This window comes from Ovis canadensis, chromosome 12 (assembly GCF_042477335.2).
Source record: "Ovis canadensis isolate MfBH-ARS-UI-01 breed Bighorn chromosome 12, ARS-UI_OviCan_v2, whole genome shotgun sequence".
In the NCBI taxonomy this organism is placed as follows: domain Eukaryota; kingdom Metazoa; phylum Chordata; class Mammalia; order Artiodactyla; family Bovidae; genus Ovis; species Ovis canadensis.
The window spans coordinates 86892200-86914281 of NC_091256.1; the positions used below are offsets into that span (position 1 = coordinate 86892200).

At 42.3% G+C, this 22082-nt stretch overlaps 1 protein-coding gene across 1 annotated transcript in view; it reads right to left on the reverse strand.

Annotated features, from left to right (window-relative positions):
- ASPM (assembly factor for spindle microtubules) overlaps window positions 1-22082 on the reverse strand; it is a 62315-nt gene that overhangs the window by 14861 nt on the left and 25372 nt on the right. The window contains exons 11-18 of the mRNA XM_069544984.1: window positions 18974-19119; window positions 18800-18885; window positions 18151-18372; window positions 16111-16318; window positions 15869-16011; window positions 15621-15749; window positions 12278-12472; window positions 1311-6014 (exon numbers count right to left, since the gene is read on the reverse strand). Coding sequence (XP_069401085.1) covers window positions 1311-6014; window positions 12278-12472; window positions 15621-15749; window positions 15869-16011; window positions 16111-16318; window positions 18151-18372; window positions 18800-18885; window positions 18974-19119 — 5833 coding nt within the window. The remainder of the gene's footprint in view (window positions 1-1310; window positions 6015-12277; window positions 12473-15620; window positions 15750-15868; window positions 16012-16110; window positions 16319-18150; window positions 18373-18799; window positions 18886-18973; window positions 19120-22082) is intronic.

Below are 22082 nucleotides of genomic sequence, written 5' to 3' on the forward strand. Positions count from 1 at the left end.
ATTGAACCTGCGCTCCCTGCATTGGGAGTGCAGAGTCTTAACGACTGGGCTGCCAGGCAAGACCCTGCCCGAGTTATTTTAAAAAGATAAACTAGGATTCTGGTCCTCCCCTTAAACTCATCTAGAACTTCTCTTAGTCCAGAGGATGAAGGCTAACCTTTTTCCATCTTACAGAGCTGCCCACCTCTCACTCCATGGTCTCAGATCACCTTTATTGCACACCTGTGCTCACTCTCAGTTCAGAGCTCCGTGTTACCCCCTACAGCTGGAATACTCCTTCAATACAGTTTACTAGGCTATTTCCTTCAGCTTAAGCTTAACTCTTATCTTAAACCCCACTCATTCCAAGAAGCCTTCTCTGATCACTGGGACCAGCTTAGGTTTCCCTTCTCTGTGTTTCCAGCCACATCCATTTCTCATTCTGTATTACGATGAAGAAATTTCCATATATTGACGTATGGGGAAGTCATTTCGGCTATCACATGACTTAACTTGAACTTTATGTTAACTAGAACAGCCTGTTTTGTGGCCTATTACACATATACTGTATATCTGCTTTAGCTGTTAAAGAAAAGAAAGCATTTAAAAATCAAAATGGATTAACTGTGGTTCAGGTGTCCAAAATGGAGCCAAGTGGCTACCGTGGATGTGGTTTGACACGTTTCAGCATCACTGAGAACTTGAACTTGATATTAAACTCAAGGACACCACTGCTGCTGCTGCTACGGCTAAGTCGCTTCAGTCGTGTCCAACTCTGTGCAACCCCATAGATGGCAGCCCACCAGGCTCCCCTGTCCCTGGGATTCTCCAGGCAAGAACACTGGAGTGGGTTGCCATTTCCTTCTCCAATGCATGAAAGTAAAAAGTGAAAGTGGAGTCGCTCAGTCGTGTCCGATTCTTAGCAACCCCAGGACTGCAGCGCACCAGGCTCCTCTGTCCATGGGATTTTCTAGGCAAGAGTACTGGAGTGGCGTGCCACTGCCTTCTCCAAAGGACACCACTAGCTGTTCTCAGAACATATAAGGTTGCCAGCTACAACCATATGGTCTCAAAATCTTCGCTTTTAACTATGCAGTCATAACTTAAGTTTAGGGTGATCATGTCCAGAACAATCTTATTCTGTGCTGTCTTGGGTAAACAATTATTGGCACCTTTTACCCAACTTCAGAAATCTTCCATTTTGGAAGGTAAACGAAATGGTTACATAAACTAACTCTTATTCTTTATAACCTGCTACAGCTCATTTTGAAAATTCTAAGAAATACTGGTCAAAGGATGAATGAAAGCTTTATACTTAAATACATAAATACCTGGATTTTTATGGTGCTATCTTTAAGTTTCCGAAACTTCCGTTTCTGTATAAATCCTTTCACTCTAGCTTGAATAATGATTACACTGCTCCTTATTTGTGAGTACAGTTCTCTTTGATGTTTTGCAGGCAGAAAGGCTCTGTGGGGATTCTGCAAACCCACTGCTGCTTCTCTGTACAGTAAGAACCGTTTTCTGCTTTGCTGTGTCCTGAAGTACCGCTGTAACGTGAGGGCCGCCCTTTTCTGCTGAAGGAATCTTCTGCGATATACGGCCATCTGAAGGAAGGACTGAATTTGCACAGCAGCACGCCTCTGTTTTTCCAGTCTTCTTGTGACCATTTTACGGAAAGCTTTTTGAATTGTGACCGCAGCTTTTCTTTGAGAATGATGCTCTGTTTCCTGTGAAGGGCCAACCAGAGAAGTTTTATACAGCCCTTGAGCCACAAGTGCTGGACTCTGGCCAGCTTCATGCTGGCTCTCAGTCCTGTGACAGTAGAATGCAGGCCGGGTAGCAGGGGCTGCCATCTTTTCGTCAGGCATGGTTTTTAATTTCTGTCTAACTTTCATGCCTCTGAAAGCAGCCTGAATAGTTCGTGCAGATTTCTGAATGGCTAAAAATTCCTTCCTCTCCATTTTCACTCTGACATACGACCTGTAGTGATTCTGTATGACAACAACTGCTCTTTTCTTGGCCTGATAATCAGCTCTGGCCCGGTGCCTTCGGTAGCATGATTGAATTCGTGTGGCAGCCAGGTGCATGCCCTGGATACCCCTTCGTGCCTTAAATCCTCTGAAACAAGACTGGATACAGATGGCTGCCTGGGTTCGCACTGCCATTAGCACTCTGTATCTTCTTTGAACAAAAACTACCTTTGCCCTAAAGTGGAGATAGCGCTTCCGTGTTTTAAAGGCTCTAAAATGCTTCTGAACAGTAATGGCAGCTTGATGCTGCCTTTCCTGAATCAGTTCCCTTATGACCATATCCTGAAAGTCAGCTCGGGCACAGGCTGCTGCTTTGAGTGCATCGTGTTGAAGAGCTTTCCTTTTACTCACTCTATATCTTTCTTGTATTACTTTTGTAGCCCACTGAAGCTTTTGGTAGGAGAAATGTTGCCTGTACATTCTGTAGGTGCTTTGTATTATGACAGCAGCTCTGTGCTTTTCCCTTAAAAGCTGCCTTGCTTTCAGCCCTTTATACGCAGCCTGAATGACCACTGCAGAATGCCTCCATCTGATGTAAAGTGCTCTTTGCAATTTTGCAGCTCTGTATGCCCGGTAATGCTGTTGAATGAGAACCGCAGCGAGTTTCCAGGTCTGAAAGGCCAGGCGCGCTCTGTGCATTCTGAAGCTTGCCTGGATGAGGGCCGCAGCCCTGTGCATCTCCTGTAACTGCTTCTTTACCATCCGTCTTCGGTAAAACGCCTGGATTATAATGATTGCTTTCTTTAACTCCAGGAATCGCTGCAAGTGGTGTTTGGCACAGATCGTGGCTCGGTACTTCCTCTGAACAAAAACAGCAGCTTTCTTGAGGGAAAGGAATCTTTTCCTCACCCTTACAGACCTAAACCTGCTCTGAATCAGGGTCGCGGAGGCATGCATCCTTTTCAGACGTCTTCGGATTCTCATACCCCTGAACGCAGCCTGGAGGACCAGCGCAGAGCGTCGTTGCTGGAGGTACTGTCTCCTCTGCAGGCGCGCAGCTTGGCCTGCCCGGAACCGCTGCTGGATGACCTGCGAGGCGCGCCTCCAGGCCTGGTACCTCGCCCGTGCACGGTGCCTCCTGAACGCAGCCTGGAGGACCGTGGCCGCCCTGCGCAACTCCTGTGTCTTCTTCCTCACCATCCACCCCCTGTACCAGGACTGGATTTTGATAGCTGCCTTCTGCAACTGGAGCTGTTGTAAGTGATGCCTTGCACAAACCTTTGCACGGTATTTTCTCTGAACCCACACAGCGGTCTTCCTGAGAGACAGGAATCTTCTCCTCATCACCAGAGTCCTAAACCTCCGCTGGATTACGGCTGCGGCGGAGTGCATGGCTTTTAAGCGTTTTCGCGCTCTCATGCCCCTGAAAGCAGCCTGAATGCAGATCGCGGAGCGTCTCAGCTGGTTGTACCTTCGCAGTTGTGCATGCCTTTCCCTCCCTGCCTGGTACTTCTGCTGCACCGTTTTCGTCACCTTCTTTAACTTATTAAAATAGGCTTGCTGTCGGCGCCCCCTGTAGTGGGCCTGGATGAGCGTGGCCGCGGTCCGCATCCTTCTCAGGTTCTGTCTAACTCTTGCCCCTCTGAGAGCTGCCTGGAGGAGGGCAACGGCTTTCAGAGTGGTCAGGTACTTTGCACGCTGAGCTCTACCTTGGCGGTACGCTCGGTACCTTACCTGAATTACGATGGCTGCTGTTCTCATTTGCTGATACCTCCTCCGTGACTGCTGCATTTTGAAGGCGGCTTTGATGAGAGTGGCTGCCATGTGCATGCGCCGGGTCTGTCTTCTTTCTCTGACTCCTCTATAGACGGCCTGGATTTTCAGTGCTGCCTTCTTTACAGCAAGATATTCCTCACGCTGACAGGCTGCGAGCTTAGCCGCTCGATACCACCTCTGAATGATGACTGCCGCTGCTCTGTAGCTGGTGTACTTCTTTCTGGCTTGGTACGCTCGGTATCTAGACTGTATGGTGGTGGCTGCCTGGTGCATCTCCTTCACTTTCTTCCTCGCTCTCACACCTCGGAAAGCTGACTGTAGGATTATTGCAGCTCCTTTGGTTTTCAAAAACAAATGATGCTGTTTTCTTCCTGTACGATAAGCCCGATAATGCATTTGAATTAGACGAGCCGCTTTTTTCATGATTTCCCACCTCTTCCGCTGCACGTGCCTTCGGTAGCAGGCCTGTATGATGATGGCACATCTCTGTTGCTTCTGAATCCGCCTCCTGGCTGCTCGGCCCCTCCAGGCGGACTGGAGCGTCACTGCCGCCCGGCGCAGTGCCAGGTACTCTGTCCGCTGCCTCAGCCCCGTTGCGCGCGCTCTCAGATGCTGCTGGATCACGGATGCTGCCGTTTTTAACAACCTGAACTCCTTCTGGGCCCTGGCCGTTCTGAAAGCAGACTGAATCTTCACTGCAGCTTCATGTTCCTTTCTCACCTGCTTCCGAACTTTCCAGCCACGATAAGCAGACTGGAGAGAAATTGCAACTGTCCTTGTTTTGAAGAAATGGCTTCTTACGGCAGAAACCATCTTGCGTGTCCTGTACCATCTCTGAATCTTGAGCGCAGACTGAAGCATGGATTGATACTTTGTCCTCTGACGATAGCCTCTAAAAGCAGCTTGAATTTTCAGAGCAGCTGCAGATTGCTGTTGCAGCTGCCGGCGGACCTTATACCCTCTGTAAGCGGCCTGCAAACAGGTCACGGCTCTTCTGACTTGCAGGAAGTGCTTCCTCTGCTGGGCCCCTGCTCTGTGTGCACGATAGTAACGCTGAATGACAACAGCTGCTTGACAGACTTTCAGGTACTCCAGCCGCATCTTTCTCATCCTAAAATAAGACTGCAGCGAAACAGCGGCTTTTCTCTGCAGCCTCACCTGCTTCCGAACCAGGTACCCTCTGAGGAAAGCTTGCAGTTTGATGCAAGAGGCCCGCAGGTGTTCTTCTCTCTGTTGTGCAATTGCTCTTAAATGTAAATATTGTTTGCGGGCTTGCTTCATCCTGACAATGGATTGTAACTTCACTGTAGCCTTTTTGAGCCTCAGAAACTTTCTTCTGGAAGCATAAGCCCTGTAATATGATTGAATCTTTACAACTGCTGTGAGGATGTGAAGAAACTTTTTCCTGGCCTGCATTCTCCTGCACGCAGACTGCAGGACGATGACAGCAGAACGGGTCTTCTGGTAAGAGGCCAGAACTTCCTTGGCTGAGATGTAAGCTCGGAAGTGAATCTGAATTACGAGGGCGGCTTTCTTCATCTTCTGGTATGTCTGTAATTGTTGACGTCTCCTTATGTGTGCCTGCAGCCTGATGATGTTTTTCTTAAGGTTTAGAAATCGGAGTCTGTCCTGTCTCATTCTCCAGCACGACTGTAAGACACAAGCGGCCCTGATCTGCTTGCATAAGTTACGTGCTCTCCTTCCCCTGAAAGCAGCCTGCAGGCGGATGGCTGCAGCCCGTTTCTGCAAATAGCCTGTGCGCTCAACCTTTCCTTTCACGTATGCTCTGTAGTGCTTCTGCAGAGTCAGGATAGACTCTCTGGTCCTTGTATATAACTTTTGGGCTTGAAAACACCGGAATCTTGCCTGAATGATGATAACACAAGATCTAAGGTGAATGTACTTCTGTGATTCTCTGTGCATCCTATACCAGGATTGTATGACCACGGCAGCTCTTTCTTCTTGAGCGCGTTTCCGGACACGCCATTCTATGAAAGCTCTTTGCAATGTTATGGCAGCATTTATTTGTGATTGCCTCTTATGTCGCCTCCATCTCCTGAAGGCGGACTGGATTACAAGGGTGGATGATCTTAGCAATTCATATCTCTGTCGATCCTGCTTGCTTCTAACATGAGCACGCCAGTGCCTCTGAATTGTCACGGTAGCCCAGTGGTATCGTTTGTAAGAAGCAACAGCAATGATCATTCTTATCTTAGATTGCAGGATAATTGAATAATATTTCAATTTCAGAAACTGCTTTCTAGTGGAATATCTTCTCCAGTATCTCTGAAAAAAGTAAGAAAGGACAGAAAATAAAATAGACACAACTTTCTATGCTTAAGACCTTTGAAACTATCACTTTTTCTAACATTTTGCTTAAAAACAAACATATCAAACTTAAAAGCAATATATTTCTGAAGGAGATACTTATCTCTTTTGTTTATAGTTTGTTTCTATGTTGATACAACTGTAGCCAATCCAAAAATCTTTCTCCAAATACTAATGATATTTACATAGCATTTGTACTCAGGAGACACAAGAAATATAAATAAGTTTATGTTATATTAGAATAACATACTAGGAAAAAAAAAACCTATAGTACTATTCTGCTATCTATTGATTCTTGGTAAGTTCCTGTGAATATACCTCTGGTTCTTATATTCTGCCTTCTGTCAAGGTTGATAAGATATCTTATAATGATTGGAAACTGTTCATAGGCCTGGTAATGCCGACAAAGGCCCATACAGTCACAGCTATGGTTTTTCCAGTAGTCATGTACAGATGTAAGAGCTGGACCATACAGAAGGCTAAGAGCCCAAGAATTGATGCTTTCAAATTATGGGGCTGGAGAAAAGTGTTAATAAGAGTCCCTGGGACAGCAAGGAGATCAAATCAGTTAATTCTCAAAATCAACCTTGAATATTCATTGGAAGGACTAATGCAAAGCTGAAGCTCCAATACTTTGGCCAACTGATGCAAAGAGCTGACTCACTGGAAAAGACTGATGCTGAGAAGGACTGAAGTCAAAAGATGGGGGCAGCAGAGGATGAGATGGTGAGATAGCATCACTGACTCAATGGACATGAGTTTGAGCAAACTCTGGGAGATAGTGAAGGACCGGTAAGCTTAGCATGCTGCAGTCCCTGGGGTCACAAAGAATCAGGCATGACTTAGCAACCGAATAACAACAAATGTCAACAAAGAGTTTTGAGAAATAAGTGAGCTGGATCACTTTCTGAGTCAGTATTTTCATCAAGAATAAAATTTAGGAATTATAGTTACTTGGTTAAAAAGTGTAATTCTGGAAAGACTTGAGGAGTAAGAAGCCGTTTGCCATCTGCTTCCTTCCCAGCACCCCCTGTTCCCTAAGCCTGTAATTATCCCAGCAATGTGCAAGCTGTGAAGTCTCGAGCAGATCCTGGCTGCTGGTCTTCAAGCTCTGTCTGGACAGTCTGCTCTAGCTGTAAGACGATTCTTCTGTCCAAAACACTCCAAATATTGCTAAGATGTGGTGGGAAGTAATGAAAGGATTAAAAGTCTCAGATAAAAAAATCAAAGATCCAACTAAGAACCAAATGGGAATATCAGAACTAAAAAACACAATAACCAAAACAACAACAAAATCTCACTGGGATGGCTCAATAGTGGAATGTAGATGACGGAAGAGTCAATGAACTTGAAGATCAATGCAAAGTATCAATGCAGAACGAGAAAGGAAAAAAAAATGACTGGGGAAAAAATTGTCTCAACCAATATATCCTTCAATAGGCAAATGGATAAACTATTGTAGTATATCTATAAAATGGAATGTCATTCAGTGTAAGCTACTGAGGCAGGAAAAGACTATTTAAACTTAAATGTGTATTTGTGAAGTGAGAGAATCTATCTGAAAAGGCTATATATCTCTGAATTCAAACTATAGGACATCCTGGAAAAAGCAAAAATAGTAAAAACAATAGTGGTTGCCAAGGATTTTGAAGAAGGGTAAGAGATGAATATGTAAAGCAGAAAGGATTTTTAGGGCAGGATTTTTGTCAAACACATAACTATACCACATAAATAGTGAAACCCTTGGAAACTAAGGACTTCAGTTAATTATAATGTATTATTGTTGGTTCATAAATTGCAAACACGATACCATACAAAAAGAAAGCAAAGCAACAGAAATGATAAAATCTGCACTAATAGAATATGATTCTCATGCACTAAGCAAAAATTATAATATTGCCTGATGTGGTTTCAGTTGTATGTAAGTTTAATAAATAAAACTGCTGCTGCTGCTGCTGCTGCTAAGTTGCTGCTAAAACATATAAGCGAGGGAGGGGAGCAAAGGGATCTAGATAGTGGTAAGTTTTCTACATTCCATTTAAAGGGATAAAGTATTGATTCTAAGTAAAAGTTTTGTATACTGAAATGACTATAATAAACCAAAAAACGAAACAAAAAAAGACACCCCCCAAAAAAAACCAAAAAACACAAAAAATCTCCCAAATAAATTCCTGTACAGAGGAATAAAATAATAGTTCAAATGAAAAAAGATAAATTAAAATGAAACACTAAAAAGTATTTAAATAATTGAAAAGACAGGAAAGGGGGAAGAGAAAAAATGAAAGAAAGCTAACATTCAGAAAATAAATGATAAAATGACAGACCAAAGCCCAAACATATTGACAAATATCTGAAATATATATGGCCTAAATCACCAATTAAAAGAAATTTTCAAAACATAAAAACTAAATGCTGTCAAGACTTCAAGCCGTATATAATGATTTAAGTGACTAATAAGTACAATAAAGGAAAAAAATAGACCCTGAAAATGATAATCAAGTGAAAGCTAGTTTGGTTATAGTAAGAACATGCAAAGTAGACTTTAGAACAAAGAAAATTATGAAGGATAAAAAGGAACAATAAACAATGATAAAAAACTCAACTCACCTAGAGGACAGAACAATTCCAAATGTGTACACACCTAACAAAACCTCTTCAAATACATGTAGATAAAACTGAAGAGGGAAAGACAACATCCACAGTTATGTTGGAGACTTAACCACCGCTTTCTTGGCACAAGAATAAGTAAACAGAACATCAGTAAGGACATAAAAGGACTATCGACCTTATATTTATAGAACACTGCATCCAACAACAACAGAATAGACGTTCTTTTCCAGTACACAGAACATTGACCAAGACCAAGGACCAACTTTTTCTGTAAAACATTTACAGGCAAATCACTGACAAAGAACTTGTATCCAGTATATAGAAAGAAATCTCAAAACTCAATAAGATTAGCACTCAGTTACAAAAATGGTCAAAAGATTTCAACACACTTTACAAAGAAGATGACTGAAAGGCAATTAAGCATTCGAAAACATATACATAGGTTTTGAGAAAATGCAAATTAAAACCAAGAGACCACTATAGACTTATCAGAACGGGTGAAACACAAGTGATCAGCGTTGCTGAGGATATGGAGCAATTAGAACCCTTACACACTGGGGGTGGGCATACAAAATGGAATAAGCCAGTCTAGATGGTTTGGCGATGTCTAAGCTATGGTTTTTCCGGGAGTCATGTATGGATGTGAGAGTTGGACCATAAAGAAAGCTGAGAGCCAAAGAACTGATACTTCTGAACTGTGGTGTTGGAGAAGACTCTTGAGAGTCCCTTGGACTGCAAGGAGATCCAACCAATCCATCCTAAAGGAAATCAGTCCTGAATATTCATTGGAAGGACTGATGCTGAAGCTGAAACTCCAATACTTTAGCCACCTGATGCGAAGAGCTGACTCATTTGAAAAGATCCTGATGCTGGGAAAGATTGAAGGCAGGAGGAGAAGGGGACGACAGAGGATGAGATGGTTGGATGGCATCACCGACTCAATGGACATGAGTCTGAGTAAACTCCGGGAGTTGGTGATGGACAGGGAGGCCTGACGTGCTGCATTCCATGGGGTCACAAAGAGTTGTTCACGACTGAGCGACTGAACTGATCTGTAAAGCTAAACATATACTTACCAAATGACCCAGCAATCCCATTCCTAGATATTTACCCTAACAGAATGAAATCACCTAAAACTGGAAACAACGCAAATATCCTTCAACAGATGAATATATAATCAAACTGTGGCACACCCACACCAGGGCACACTACTCAGCAATGAAGGAGAATGCATGCACGGCTACATGCAACCGCTGATAGCTGCAACACCTGGGTGAGGCTCAGAGGCCTCTTGCAGAGAGAAAAAGGGCCAGTCTCAAAGGCTTACCATTATGTGGTAAGGCTCCATTATGTGATATTTTTAAAAATGCAAAACTATAGTAATAGAGAACAGAGCTTGGTGCATGGGTGTGGAGGAAGAACGGACCACAGAGAAATGGAACGCAAAAGTTCTTCTGGGAGATGGACTGTTCACAACCTGTGTGTGTGTTTAAATTTGTGTAACTGCACACCAAAAAAGACATGCACATTTTACTGAGTGTTATTAATAATTTGAAAATTAGAATTTTAATTTCGATCTGCATAAAGTTAAAATTTATTAAATTTAAATTTTAAAAAATAAATACTATATCTAAGTAAAGGTATTTAAGACTTCTTGCATCAGATAATAAAATCATTTTAGGAGGCTTTTAAAGAAGGACTGAATAAATAGGTATTGATTAATACCATGTTCAGTAGCTAAAGATATCAGTTCTAACTAAACTGACTGACATATTCAGTTAAATCTCACATTCTGATATTTTTTAAACTTCAGATTCAAAATCTGTAAGGAAATGCAGTGGACTTATGATAGCTAAAAACTTCTTAAAGAAAACAAAAGAAGTCTTTGTCTACCAGACGTTCAGATTTCTTGTAAAGCTAGAGTATATAGTTCGATGGCAGACAAAAAGAACAATGAAATAGTAAAAAAAATTCTAGAAACAGAACCACACACATAAGAATCCGTGCTAGGGGAATTCCCTGGCAGCGCAGCCGGCAGGACGCTGGCTTCCACTGCGCGGGACGGGGGTTCAGTTTGTTGGGAGCTAAGGCCCCGCATGCTGCACTGCACGGCGAAAAGAAGACCTGATGTGCACGACAGGTAGCACGGGGCTTCCCTGGTAGCTCAGAGGGTAAAGCGTCTGTCTGCAATGCTGGAGACCTGAGTTCGATCCCTGGGTCAGGAAGATCCCCTGGAGAAGGAAATGGCAACCCACTCCAGTATTCTTGCCTGGAAAATCCCATGGACTGAGGAGCCTGGTAGGCTACAGACCATTGGGTCACAAAGAGTCAGACACGACTGAGTGACTTCACTTCACTTCACAGGTAGCACAGTGAGGCAAGGGTGGTCATTTCAGTGAACTGTAGCCGAAACAACGGCTATGCGTATATACAAGAAGAAATATGGTCCCTAGCACAGAGCATATGCAGGAATTAATTGCAAGAGAGCTCTAAATGTGAAAGACCTCATATTAATGCTTTCAGAATAGAATAGAGTGTAGGAGAGTATCTTCAAGGTCTTAGCAGTTAAACAAGTACTCTTCAAATCGTTCAAAAAAAAAAACACCCACACACAGCCCACTAACCACAGAAGAAAATTAAGAATTTTCACTGGAAATATATAAAACTATAAGTAATAGTCTGGGAGAAGATATTTACAACATATATATCCAACAAGGACCAATAACCAGAATATATAAAGATCTCACACAAATCCACAAGAAGGCAAACAATCGAAATAAAAAATGGAAAAAAAAGATCCTTGAAAAAACACTTCACAAAAGATTTTCAATATGAAGAGGTGTTCAATGTCATTCATTATCAACAAAATACAAACTACAACTACTCTAAGGTACCACTGACTAGAATCGCTGAAATTGAAGAGATAGCCTCCAAGTATTTTAAATAGTGGGTGGTCCTATAACCAGCTTAGAAAACTCCTTGTCAATATCTACTAGAACTGAAACACATATGCCTTAAGGCAAACAACTGTACTCGTAGGTATGCGCCAGAGTGTGTATATTTCACACCAAAAGGCACGTTCATAAAACCTTTAGTTATACAGCTCAAAACCAGAAACCCAGATATCCATCGACAATAGAAGAAATGAATAAATTGTAGGATATCATATGCTGGGAAAGACTGATGACAAGAGAAGAAGGGGGCGACAGAGGATGAGATCCTTGGATCACCAACTCAGTGGACATGAATTTGAGCTAACTTCAGGAGAGAGTGGAGGACAGGGAAGCCTAGTGTGCTGCAGTCCATGGGGTCTCAAAGAGCTGGACAGGACTGGGCAACTGAGCAACAACAACAAAATGTAAAGCGAACAAGGCAGCACGGGGTGCAGGATTAAACTGCTCCCCCGTCAGAGCAAAGGAGGTGCTTCGATGTGTTTGATCCTCATGTTCAACACAGCCAAGAGTTTTACAGGTAGTGGGGAGATACCAAATATTTGTTAAAGTGCTAGATAAAATATAGAAGCCTAAAATTTAATTTAAAACTTTATCATATTGTACTCTCTTAAAAGTGTCGTTAAACCTTTTTAAATCTAAAAATTCAGAATACCATACCTGAATAATAGATGCTGATTTACTGTGAACTCTTTCTAGCTTTTCCTTTTTCAACATTAACAGTTTTCTCTTTGCTAAGGCTCTTCGCCAATATTTCTGAATGACCAATGCTGCGCTGACCTTCTTTTTAAATCGTTGTTTAGTGAGGAAATTGATTATAGCTGATTGAATGATTCTTGCAGCTTTGTCTCTCTCCTAAAAGAGAAAAAAAAAAAAAGGCAAATATGAATTAAACAATCACTTGAGGCCCTAAACCATTATTTGTAAGAAGTCAGATTGGACTTCCCAGGTGGCTCAGTGGTAAAGAATCTGCCTGCCAATGCAGGAGACACAGGAGATGCAGGTTGATCCCTGGGTCGAGAAGATCCCCTTGAGGAGGAAATGCCACCCCACTCCAGTGTTCTAGCCTGGGAAAACCCATGGGCAGAGGAGCCTGGTGGGCTGTAGTCAATGGGGTCACAGGAGTCAGAGACAAATGAGCAACTAAGCAACAACAACAGTCTCTCAGATTATGGTGGAATGAATTCATGCTTGATTTTGGAAAGGGTTTGCCCACAAAGGGCTATATAGTCAAAGCTATAGTCATGTTCACATATGAGAGTTGGATTATAAAGAAGGCTGAGCACCAAAGAATTGATGCTTTCAAATTGTGGTGCTGGAGAAGACTCTTGAGAGTCTCTCGGTCAGCAAGGAGATCAAACCAGTCAATCTTAAAGGAAACCAATCCTGAATATTCATTAGAAGGACTGATGCTGAGCCAAAGATCCAATACTCTGGCTACCTGATGCGAAGAGCTGACTCATTGGAAAAGACCCTGATACTGGGAGAGATGGAGGGCAGGAGGAGAAGGGAATGACAGAAACAGAAGATGAGACAGGTGGATGGCCTCACCAACTCGGTAGACACGAGTCTGAGCAAACTCTGGGACATAGCTGAAGGACAGGGAAGTCTAACATGCTGCAGTCCATGGGGTTGCAAAGAGTCAGACATGACTGAGGGACTGAACAACAAAGTAGGAGAAAAAAGAAAGGAAAAAGAGGCTCAAATAAACAAAATGCTTTACAGTATAAGGAAGTATTATTTTTTGCTTTTAATTGGATGCACTGTGTTTATTTATTGTTAATGTGTATTTACTTATTTGGCTGCACCTCACAGCATGTGGGATCTTAGTTCCCCAACCAGGGATTGAAGCCACATCTCCTATATTGGAAGCTAGGAGTTTTAACTGCTGGACCACCAGGGAAGTCCTGGAAGTATTGTTTTGCTGCAATTTGAAGAAAGGAATCACAAAAAAAGAAAAAAAGAGGCAAAACATCCTCTTTTACCGCCAGAATACACTGTGGCTTTAAGTATAGAGACTCAAGAGGACAGAGCTCAGGGCTGTGACAAATGGTGTCAGAACTGCCTGCGGTGTCAGTATCCAAAGAGGAGCTGGCGGCCTCGGGAGCTCCTGCACATCTCTACTTCTAACAGTGAATTTCAGTGAATAATAACAGGTTAAATGCCAGGTATCAGGCACCCTTCTAAACACTGAGAGAATGAGCCATCCAACCTCACAACGACTGTGAGAACAGAGGAAGTGGCCCTACCCCCATGGCCATGAGGAAACCCAGGCAGGGAGGTCAAGTAGACAGCTGGTCCCCCAGGGCTCAGCCAGCCAGGATCTGATGTAGGCAGTCTGGCTTCAGAGTTCGTGCTCCTAATCACTTTGCTACTCTGTAAGGCTAGTCTTATTACTTCACTTCACTTGAATTAGACACGGGAATATAAATTATTCCTCTGGTGGAGAGGAACAACGTCCAGGCTGTCTGACGGCCCTTTGTGTTGCTGTGTGCGACAGTGCACCATGCGAGGGCAGGCTCGGCACAGAGATGAGCTGTAGGTGCTGACTGGTATTTACTACAACCGGAAACCATGCAGCATGAGAACACAGCTAGGGAAGGGATCAAATTGCTATTCTAAGTCTGGCCACCTGATGCGAAGAACCTACTCATTGGAAAAGACCCTGAAGCTGGGAAAGATTGAGGGCAGGAGGAAAAGGGGACGACAGAGGATGAGATGGTTGGATGGCATCACCGACTCAATGGACATGAGTTTGAGCAAGCTCCGGGAGATCCTGACGGACAGGGAGGCCTGGCGTGCTGCAGTTCACGGGGTCGCAAAGAGTCAGACAGGACTAAGCAACTGAACAATGACAACAACCCAGGTCTGAAATGGCGCAAGAGAATAAATGATATGAATTGCCAAAATTTAGCTACTTTACAGGTACTAAGAACTTTATCATAAATACATTGTAATTCAGAACTAAGGAGCAATCTTGGGTGAAATATATTTCTGAAATACCTGCTAAGGTTTATTAAACATGAATACTTCTTTCACTTTCTCCAAATAAATACAGCATTATTAGTGAAAAGAGTAGAGAATTAAAATAGTTTATTCAGTTTGACCAAGAAGACCATTTCTAACACTGTGAAAAATGACATTTTTTCCAAACTCAAGAAAACACTTATTTTATGTTAATGCAAAATTCATGCTATCATGGACACAGAGGGACAACCCTTCTCCCTGGGCTCGGGTCCTAAATGTTCTGAGAAGTTAAGCGATGGAAACCAAAATGCCATTTTTAAACTAACAAACGATAGCCTGGAAGACAGTTTCATGGCAGACAGAATGAGCTTGGCTAATCGAACTGCAGAGTCTGAAAGGGGACACCCAGGCCAGAGAGGCACTGGTTGGGGGCAAGCCCCCCAGAGCACAGTGCGAAAAAGGAAAGGAAAGCTCCTGTTTCCCAGAGGCACGTCAGAGTTCAAGAGGAAGGAGGGAAGAGATGAGTCAGACAACCCCAGTTTACTTTTCACAAATTCACAATGTGCATAAGTTATTCCATGTTCCCTGGAGCACAGTGAAAGGGAGGACAAAGCCTGGAAAAAATACCCAATGAAGGAAACATTGGACATTAGGGAGAAATATTGACCCCCTACTTGAAACACACACAATCATGAAAATTACCTCGGTAATTTCCTATGTCAGTAAAATGTAAAAACGATATCAAGAATTATTCAGCTGACATTTTATGATCAATTTACATTGCAGTATTTCATTACTGACTGGGCTTCCCAGGTGGCTCAATGGTAAAGAAGCCACCTGCCAATGCAGGAGATACGAGAGTTGGAACCCGGGTGGGGAAGATCCCCTGGAGAAGGGAATAGCAACCCACTCCAGTATTCCTGCTTGGGAAATCCCATGGACAAAGGAGCCTGGTGGGCTATAGTCCATTGGGGTCTCAAAGAGCTGGACATGACTGAGTGGCTGAGCACACACACACTTCATTTTTGAGGAGTACCTGATGGTGTTTTAGATCTTTTTTTAGCTTATATTGTCTCCAAGTTGTTTGTATAAGTCGAGCGGCTCTCGTTTCTTTACGAAGATCCAAAAGCCTCGCACAAAGAAATGACAAATAGGTAATCACCACCTAAGAGAGAACAGAAAAGATGAAGACAGAAGTTTCTATGAGACAGAGAGCATGAAACTTCCCATCATCTGAGACTCTGATTACTCAGAGTTATTATTGTTAAGGAACTTTTACTTTACCTTCTCATCAGGGATTGTGTTTGACATATCTGAGTGATGGATCATGGCAGGTATTCCACCAAGGTCTCTAGCTGCAGACCTAACCAACTGAAAATTTTTCTTTTCATTTTCCAGGAGTTCTTTGTATAGTTCTGAAGTATTTTCTGCAATGCAAGTAAAACAGAGAGATCAGATTATACTGCAAGGACCAGAAATGAGACAGTGAAAACACTGGAGAAGTAAATTAACTGAAAGGGACGAACCCTGATCAGGTGATTTAAGAGACAAATCCAGAAAACTTCCGTCAGATTCAGATGATGAATTCAGCACCACGGAACCAGTGTGTGTGCACTCCACGGTCTGCGTGGTCCGCTGACATATGGCGTCAAAAGGAACATAGCAAGGATGGTAGTGGTGGATCAGGTAACACAACACCCGGCCGTCTGAGAAAGACACTGTGAAGTTCTCCACCTGATGAGAAACGTCAGAAAAAGAATGGACTGTATTTAGGTAAGAATACAGATACTGACGGCTTTACAGTCCATATTTCCTTTTAATAGCTAGGACCGGCATGCTAATTTGTAGTAGCACCTAGTGTGATACCACATGTATGCTCCGCTGTATCTGACTCTTTGTGAACACGTGGACTGTAGCCTGTCAGGTTCCTCTGTCCATGGAATCTCCCAGGCAAGAGTACTGGTGTGGGTTTGCCATCGCCTTCTCCTGGGGATCTTCTCGACCCAGGGATCAAATCCGCATCTCCTGCACTGGCAGGCAGAGGCTTTACCACTGAGCCACCTGGGAAGTTACTCTGTATACTACCACATTCATGGCCTAATTCTCACCTCTAAAATATCATATGATTGTGCTGGGTTGGAGAGTGTTCATCAAAAAACTCATGTCCTTCCCAGACTCTCAGGATGTGATCTTGTTTGGACATAGGGTCACTGCAGATTTAACTAGCTAAGATGGGACCACGCTGGAGTAAGATGAGGTATTAATCTGATATGACTGGTGCCCTTATGAGAAAGGGAGAGACATAGAGACAAGACGCATAGGGAGAATGCTGTGTGAAGACAGGCAGTGACTGGAGCGCTGTGTCTACGGACCTAGGAAAGCCAAGGGACTGGAGTCAAGAGAAAGGCATGGGAGCAGGACTGCAGTACCAGGGTCTTTGGGACTCTTAGTACTTACTTAAAACACAGACAATCATATATCTGACAGTTTTTCTGGTTTACATTCCTTACAGGATACATTATTCATGTGATCAGGATCATTTATTTTCATTATTTATACTTAAACATACATTTCATATAGCAATGGAGGATCAATCTAACAAATGATTATAAAAGACACGACTCAGACTATTTCCTCCTCTCTGCCCAGTGGGGCAAAGTCCTCTTAATGTCCCTTTGTGCGTGGTGGGTTTGTTTGCATTCACCTTTGTAATAAGAGTTTCCCTGGTGGCTCAGACAGTAAAGAGTCTGTCTACAGTGTGGGAGACCCGGGTTTTATCCCTGGGTCAGGAAGATCCCCTGGAGAAGGAAATGGCAACCTACTCCCGTGTTCTTTCCCAGAAAATCTCATAGAAAGAAGAGCCTGGCGGGCTATAGTCCACGGGGTTGCAAAGACTCAACTGAATGACTTCACTTTGTAATAAGGGTATGATCCTTTGGCACCCCAGTTCTATGCAAGCATTTCCTTTTAAGACTACCAACTAGGGCATTTTTTTCCCTAGTAAGACATAAAATAATCGTTCATTATACAATTGGTGACAGATTTGATGAAACTAGGTATGTGACGGCACCCTTACTCATTAGAGGAAAATTTGCTTGTACATATTAACTAAGAGGGGATACAGGTATACATGTATCTGACTCGCTTTGCTGTATGGCAGAAATGAACATACTGTAAAGTCATTATACTCCAATAAGAAAAAAAAAGAAAAAAAGAAATTCATCATCATCATTATTATAATTTTTAATTGGTATTAACACATTTTATTGTTTATAATATAAATTATATTAGCATCTGTATTATCATATAATAAATCTGTACAATAAGATGTATCATTATAGTTATATAATTGTTATGTGTTTATATGTTAATTATTATATATTAATATATACATATATAAAATACATCATATAAAAATATCTTTATAAATAATCTATATAGTAATAAAATTCTACTACCTTATATGACATTAAAGAAATTAAAGGAAATATTTCATGCATTGTTCATTTGATTTTAACCAAAATTTGCTTAAAGAAATTAGGCTAAAACAAAAGCACAGAACTTACTTTTTTATTATAGAAGCCACAGACAGCATTTACCCAATCCATCAGTAGCTTTACGCTTTCACTGTATTGTTCAAAGGGACCGCTATGCCTTTCATCTCTTTTTTTACTGATAACAGCATCAGGACGGCATAACAGTGCAGACATTGTTTTCTTCATACTCTGTGTCTTCTTTAAAAAGTCAATTTCTTCTTTTAATTGATCCAAATTAAGGGAAATATCCACCTAGAATACAAAAAGAGGATAAATACCATATTTTTCATACATTATTTTTGACCCGCAAAAGTTCAAGTCTGCTACTATCAATATCTTTTTAAGGCAAACACAGTCTACAAGGAAGTCATGGAAGTGTAAGTGCTTGAGTGCACGGGATCTGTGTTCACCTCAGTCAGGGATCTGATCTCGTCTCTGCATCAGATCAGTGAGGAACCCTTAGCTCTAGTCTCCTCCCCTATAAAGAAATGACAACAGCGACCTACTGGGGGCCTTGTGAGGATTAGATTGGAGTGTACATAAACCCATTAGCACAGTTCCTGGGACAGAGTAAGTCTAGCTAGTAACACCTACTACTGCTAGTCTTTGACACGAAAGACTTTTATACGTCAATATTGAAAACTGACAAAAAGTACAGAACGCACCAAATGTGCAATACCTGAAAAGCCAATGCGATCTTCCAAAGCAACGCCAGGGTTTTCTCTCTGTGTCTGTCCACAATATCCTTAGACAGGATTGCATTTCCTGCAAATGGAAAAGAGTCTGTTAGCACAAAGTACGTACAACTTGATTTGCAGTGAGAAGAAAACTTTTATCGTTACTTGGTTTTTACCATGCTCATCATTCAACTGAATTCCTCGTGATTTAAGAATTTCAAGAACGATGTCAACATTGTGCATCTTTTGAAGACGACTTATTGCAGGAATTCTGAGTTTCTTTGAGAGATTCCAGTTTTGTGTGAGAAGTTCCATAGTTCGCCTAACAATGAAGGGATTGCCACATGAAATTGTTACGATAAAAACATTCAGGAAAAACTAACTTCATTTAAATAACCACCCATATCAATCTTCTAGAGTTAAAGGGTTTTAGGTTAGAAAGATCCCAAAACATTATCTCAAAACTGTTACTCCATAGTTAAGTAAATAGAGTTATTTCTCATTTAAACCTGGGGGTTAAGGTCTATGAACAGAATGTAAGAACAGAAAATAATATGCTGAATCAGTTCTGATGAGATGGATGAAACTGGAGCCGATTATACAGAGTGAAGTAAGCCAGAAAGAAAAACACCAATACAGTATACTAACACATATATATGGAATTTAGGAAGATGGCAATGATGACCCTGTATGCAAGACAGGGAAAGAGACACAGATGTGTATAATGGACTTTTGGACTCAGAGGGAGAGGGAGAGGGTGGGATGATTTGGGAGAATGACATTCTAACATGTATACTATCATGTGAATTGAATCGCCAGTCTATGTCTGACGCAGGATGCAACATGCTTGGGGCTGGTGCATGGGGATGACCCAGAAAGATGTTCTGGGGAGGGAGGTGGGAGGGGGGTTCATGTTTGGGAATGCATGTAAGAATTAAAGATTTTAAAATTTAAAAAATAAAAAACTAAAAATTAAAAAAAAAAAAAAAAAGAAAAATAAAAAGATCTTCACCTCTCTGTAAAAAAAAAAAAAAAAAAGAAAAGAAAATAATATGCACACACACAAATGCACACAGAAACAGAACAAGGTTCTTTAGGGAAAAGAAAGGAAAATGGACATTGACTGAGGGACTCCAGTATTCTACACATCAAGTAAGCACTTTCTTTTCTTATTTTAGTCCTTTCTTTTCTTATTTTGTCCATGGCAAATCCCACAGTTGGGCAATTATTATCCCATATTTGGCAGATGAAGAAACCAAAGCCCAGAAAAGTAAAATAAATTTCCCGTGATTTTACAACTAGTAATGACAGGACTCGAAGAAGGCAATGGCACCCCACTCCAGTACTCTTGCCTGGAAAATCCCATGGACGGAGGACCCTGGTAGGCTGCAGTCCATGGGGTCGCGAAGAGTCGGACACGACTGAGTGACTTCACTTTCACTTTTCACTTTCATGCATTGGAGAATCCCAGGGATGGGGGAGCCTCATGGGCTGTCTATGGAGTCTATGGGGTTGCACAGAGTCGGACACGACTGAAGTGACTTAGCAGCAGCAGTAGCAATGACAGGACTAAGATCAGAAGTAAACCCCACTTTTACAGTTTCCGAAGCCATTGTCTTATATTTATACCAGGTAAAGCAAAAAGTGTTTGAGTGCTACCTTAAAAAATCACTTATGCCACAGTTTGAATTCAAACTCCTAATATCACCTAGTATTTTACACTAGACAAAAATCACTGTTTCCACAGAAGGATCGAGCCCACCTCATGACTGTATCTGGTTAAAATCTGGCAGACTTGTTTACAGAACCATAATTTCTAAAGGTTAGGAAGCAATGTAAGATAGGTGTAGGCCAACCACTCAATCAACGTCTGAAGCATTCCTGCAACACTAGACTGACTGACTGACTGTCACCTACAGCATCAGTGGATTAACTGTTCCCAAGTGACCTCAAATGACCTCCGAGACCTATGCCATTTTGGGGACACTGAAGATAATAGAAGCTTGTCAAGCAAGATTGAGTCTCTTAACTAGTGAGAGTTCCTGAGAATGACAAAGCATCAACACCCAACACTGGGAAGTCCTTAGTAGTGCCTATAAAAGAACAAAAAATTTCTTTCATCATCAAAAAATTACACTGAACATGAAGCCAATCACTGCTCCTCCCAGACAGTGGAAAAAGTTTCAAATCGTGAATTGCTAGTGGCCAGAAAACAGATGTGCTGGTTTGGATTTATGAAATGAACAAATTAAAATCAAATGTAAAAATAGTGTGGAGAACATTCTCAGCAAATGCTCCAGCCTATATATAAATTACTCAAGAGAGGAAGCTACAGTAAAGCTCAAGACTATTACTTTGTCATGAGAATATATGATTGGAAAAGAAAAGAAGGTTCGTGGAAATTTAATTTAGAAGGCAATAAGAGACGTGTGCTGTTATTGTTTGCTTATCTGTTTAGCTGTGCTGGGTCTTCTCTGCTCCAAGGCGCATAGGATCTCAGTTTCCCGACCAGGGATCAAACCTGCATCCCTTGCTGCTGCTGCTAAGTCACTTCAGTCGTGTCCGACTCTGTGTGACCCCATAGACGGCAGCCCCCAAGGCTCCCCCATCCCTGGGATTCTCCAGGCAAGAACACTGGAGTGGGTTGCCATTTCCTTCTCCAATACATGAGAGTGAAAAGGGAAAGTGGAGACGCTCAGTCGTATACAACCCTCAGCGACCCCATGGACTGCAGCCTTCCAGGCTCCTCCATCCATGGGATTTTCCAGGCAAGAGTACTGGAGTGGGGTGCCATTGCCTTCTGCAAGGCAAATTCTTAACCACTCAACTACTAAAGGAAGTCCCATGTATCCTATTTGCGAAGAACTGGGGATTCACAAAGATACAGTGGTAACTTCCTCACAAATGTCAGACTAATATATATTAGAGAGTTTCTTAGAAACAAGATGGATGCCTTCAAGTCACATATTGTAAAGAAGCCACCCGAGCTACAGTGTAAAGGCTGCTCCTTCCAAAGCAGGCAGTGGTGACTCACTGTTGTCACATCAAAGCCAATGCCTAGGACTCTAGTGTGTTAGTGAGGAAACGCGTGCAACATGAAGCTGGATGTCGTGAGCTGATGCCCACTGCCACTGCCATGTAGAACCTGGGCAAACCACGCCATGCCTTCATCTCACTTTTCCTCACGTGTTGTTGTTGTCGTGTCCGACTCTTTGTGACCTCATGGGCTGCAGCACACCAGGATTCCCTGTCCTTCACCATATCCTGAAGTTTGCTCAAACTCAA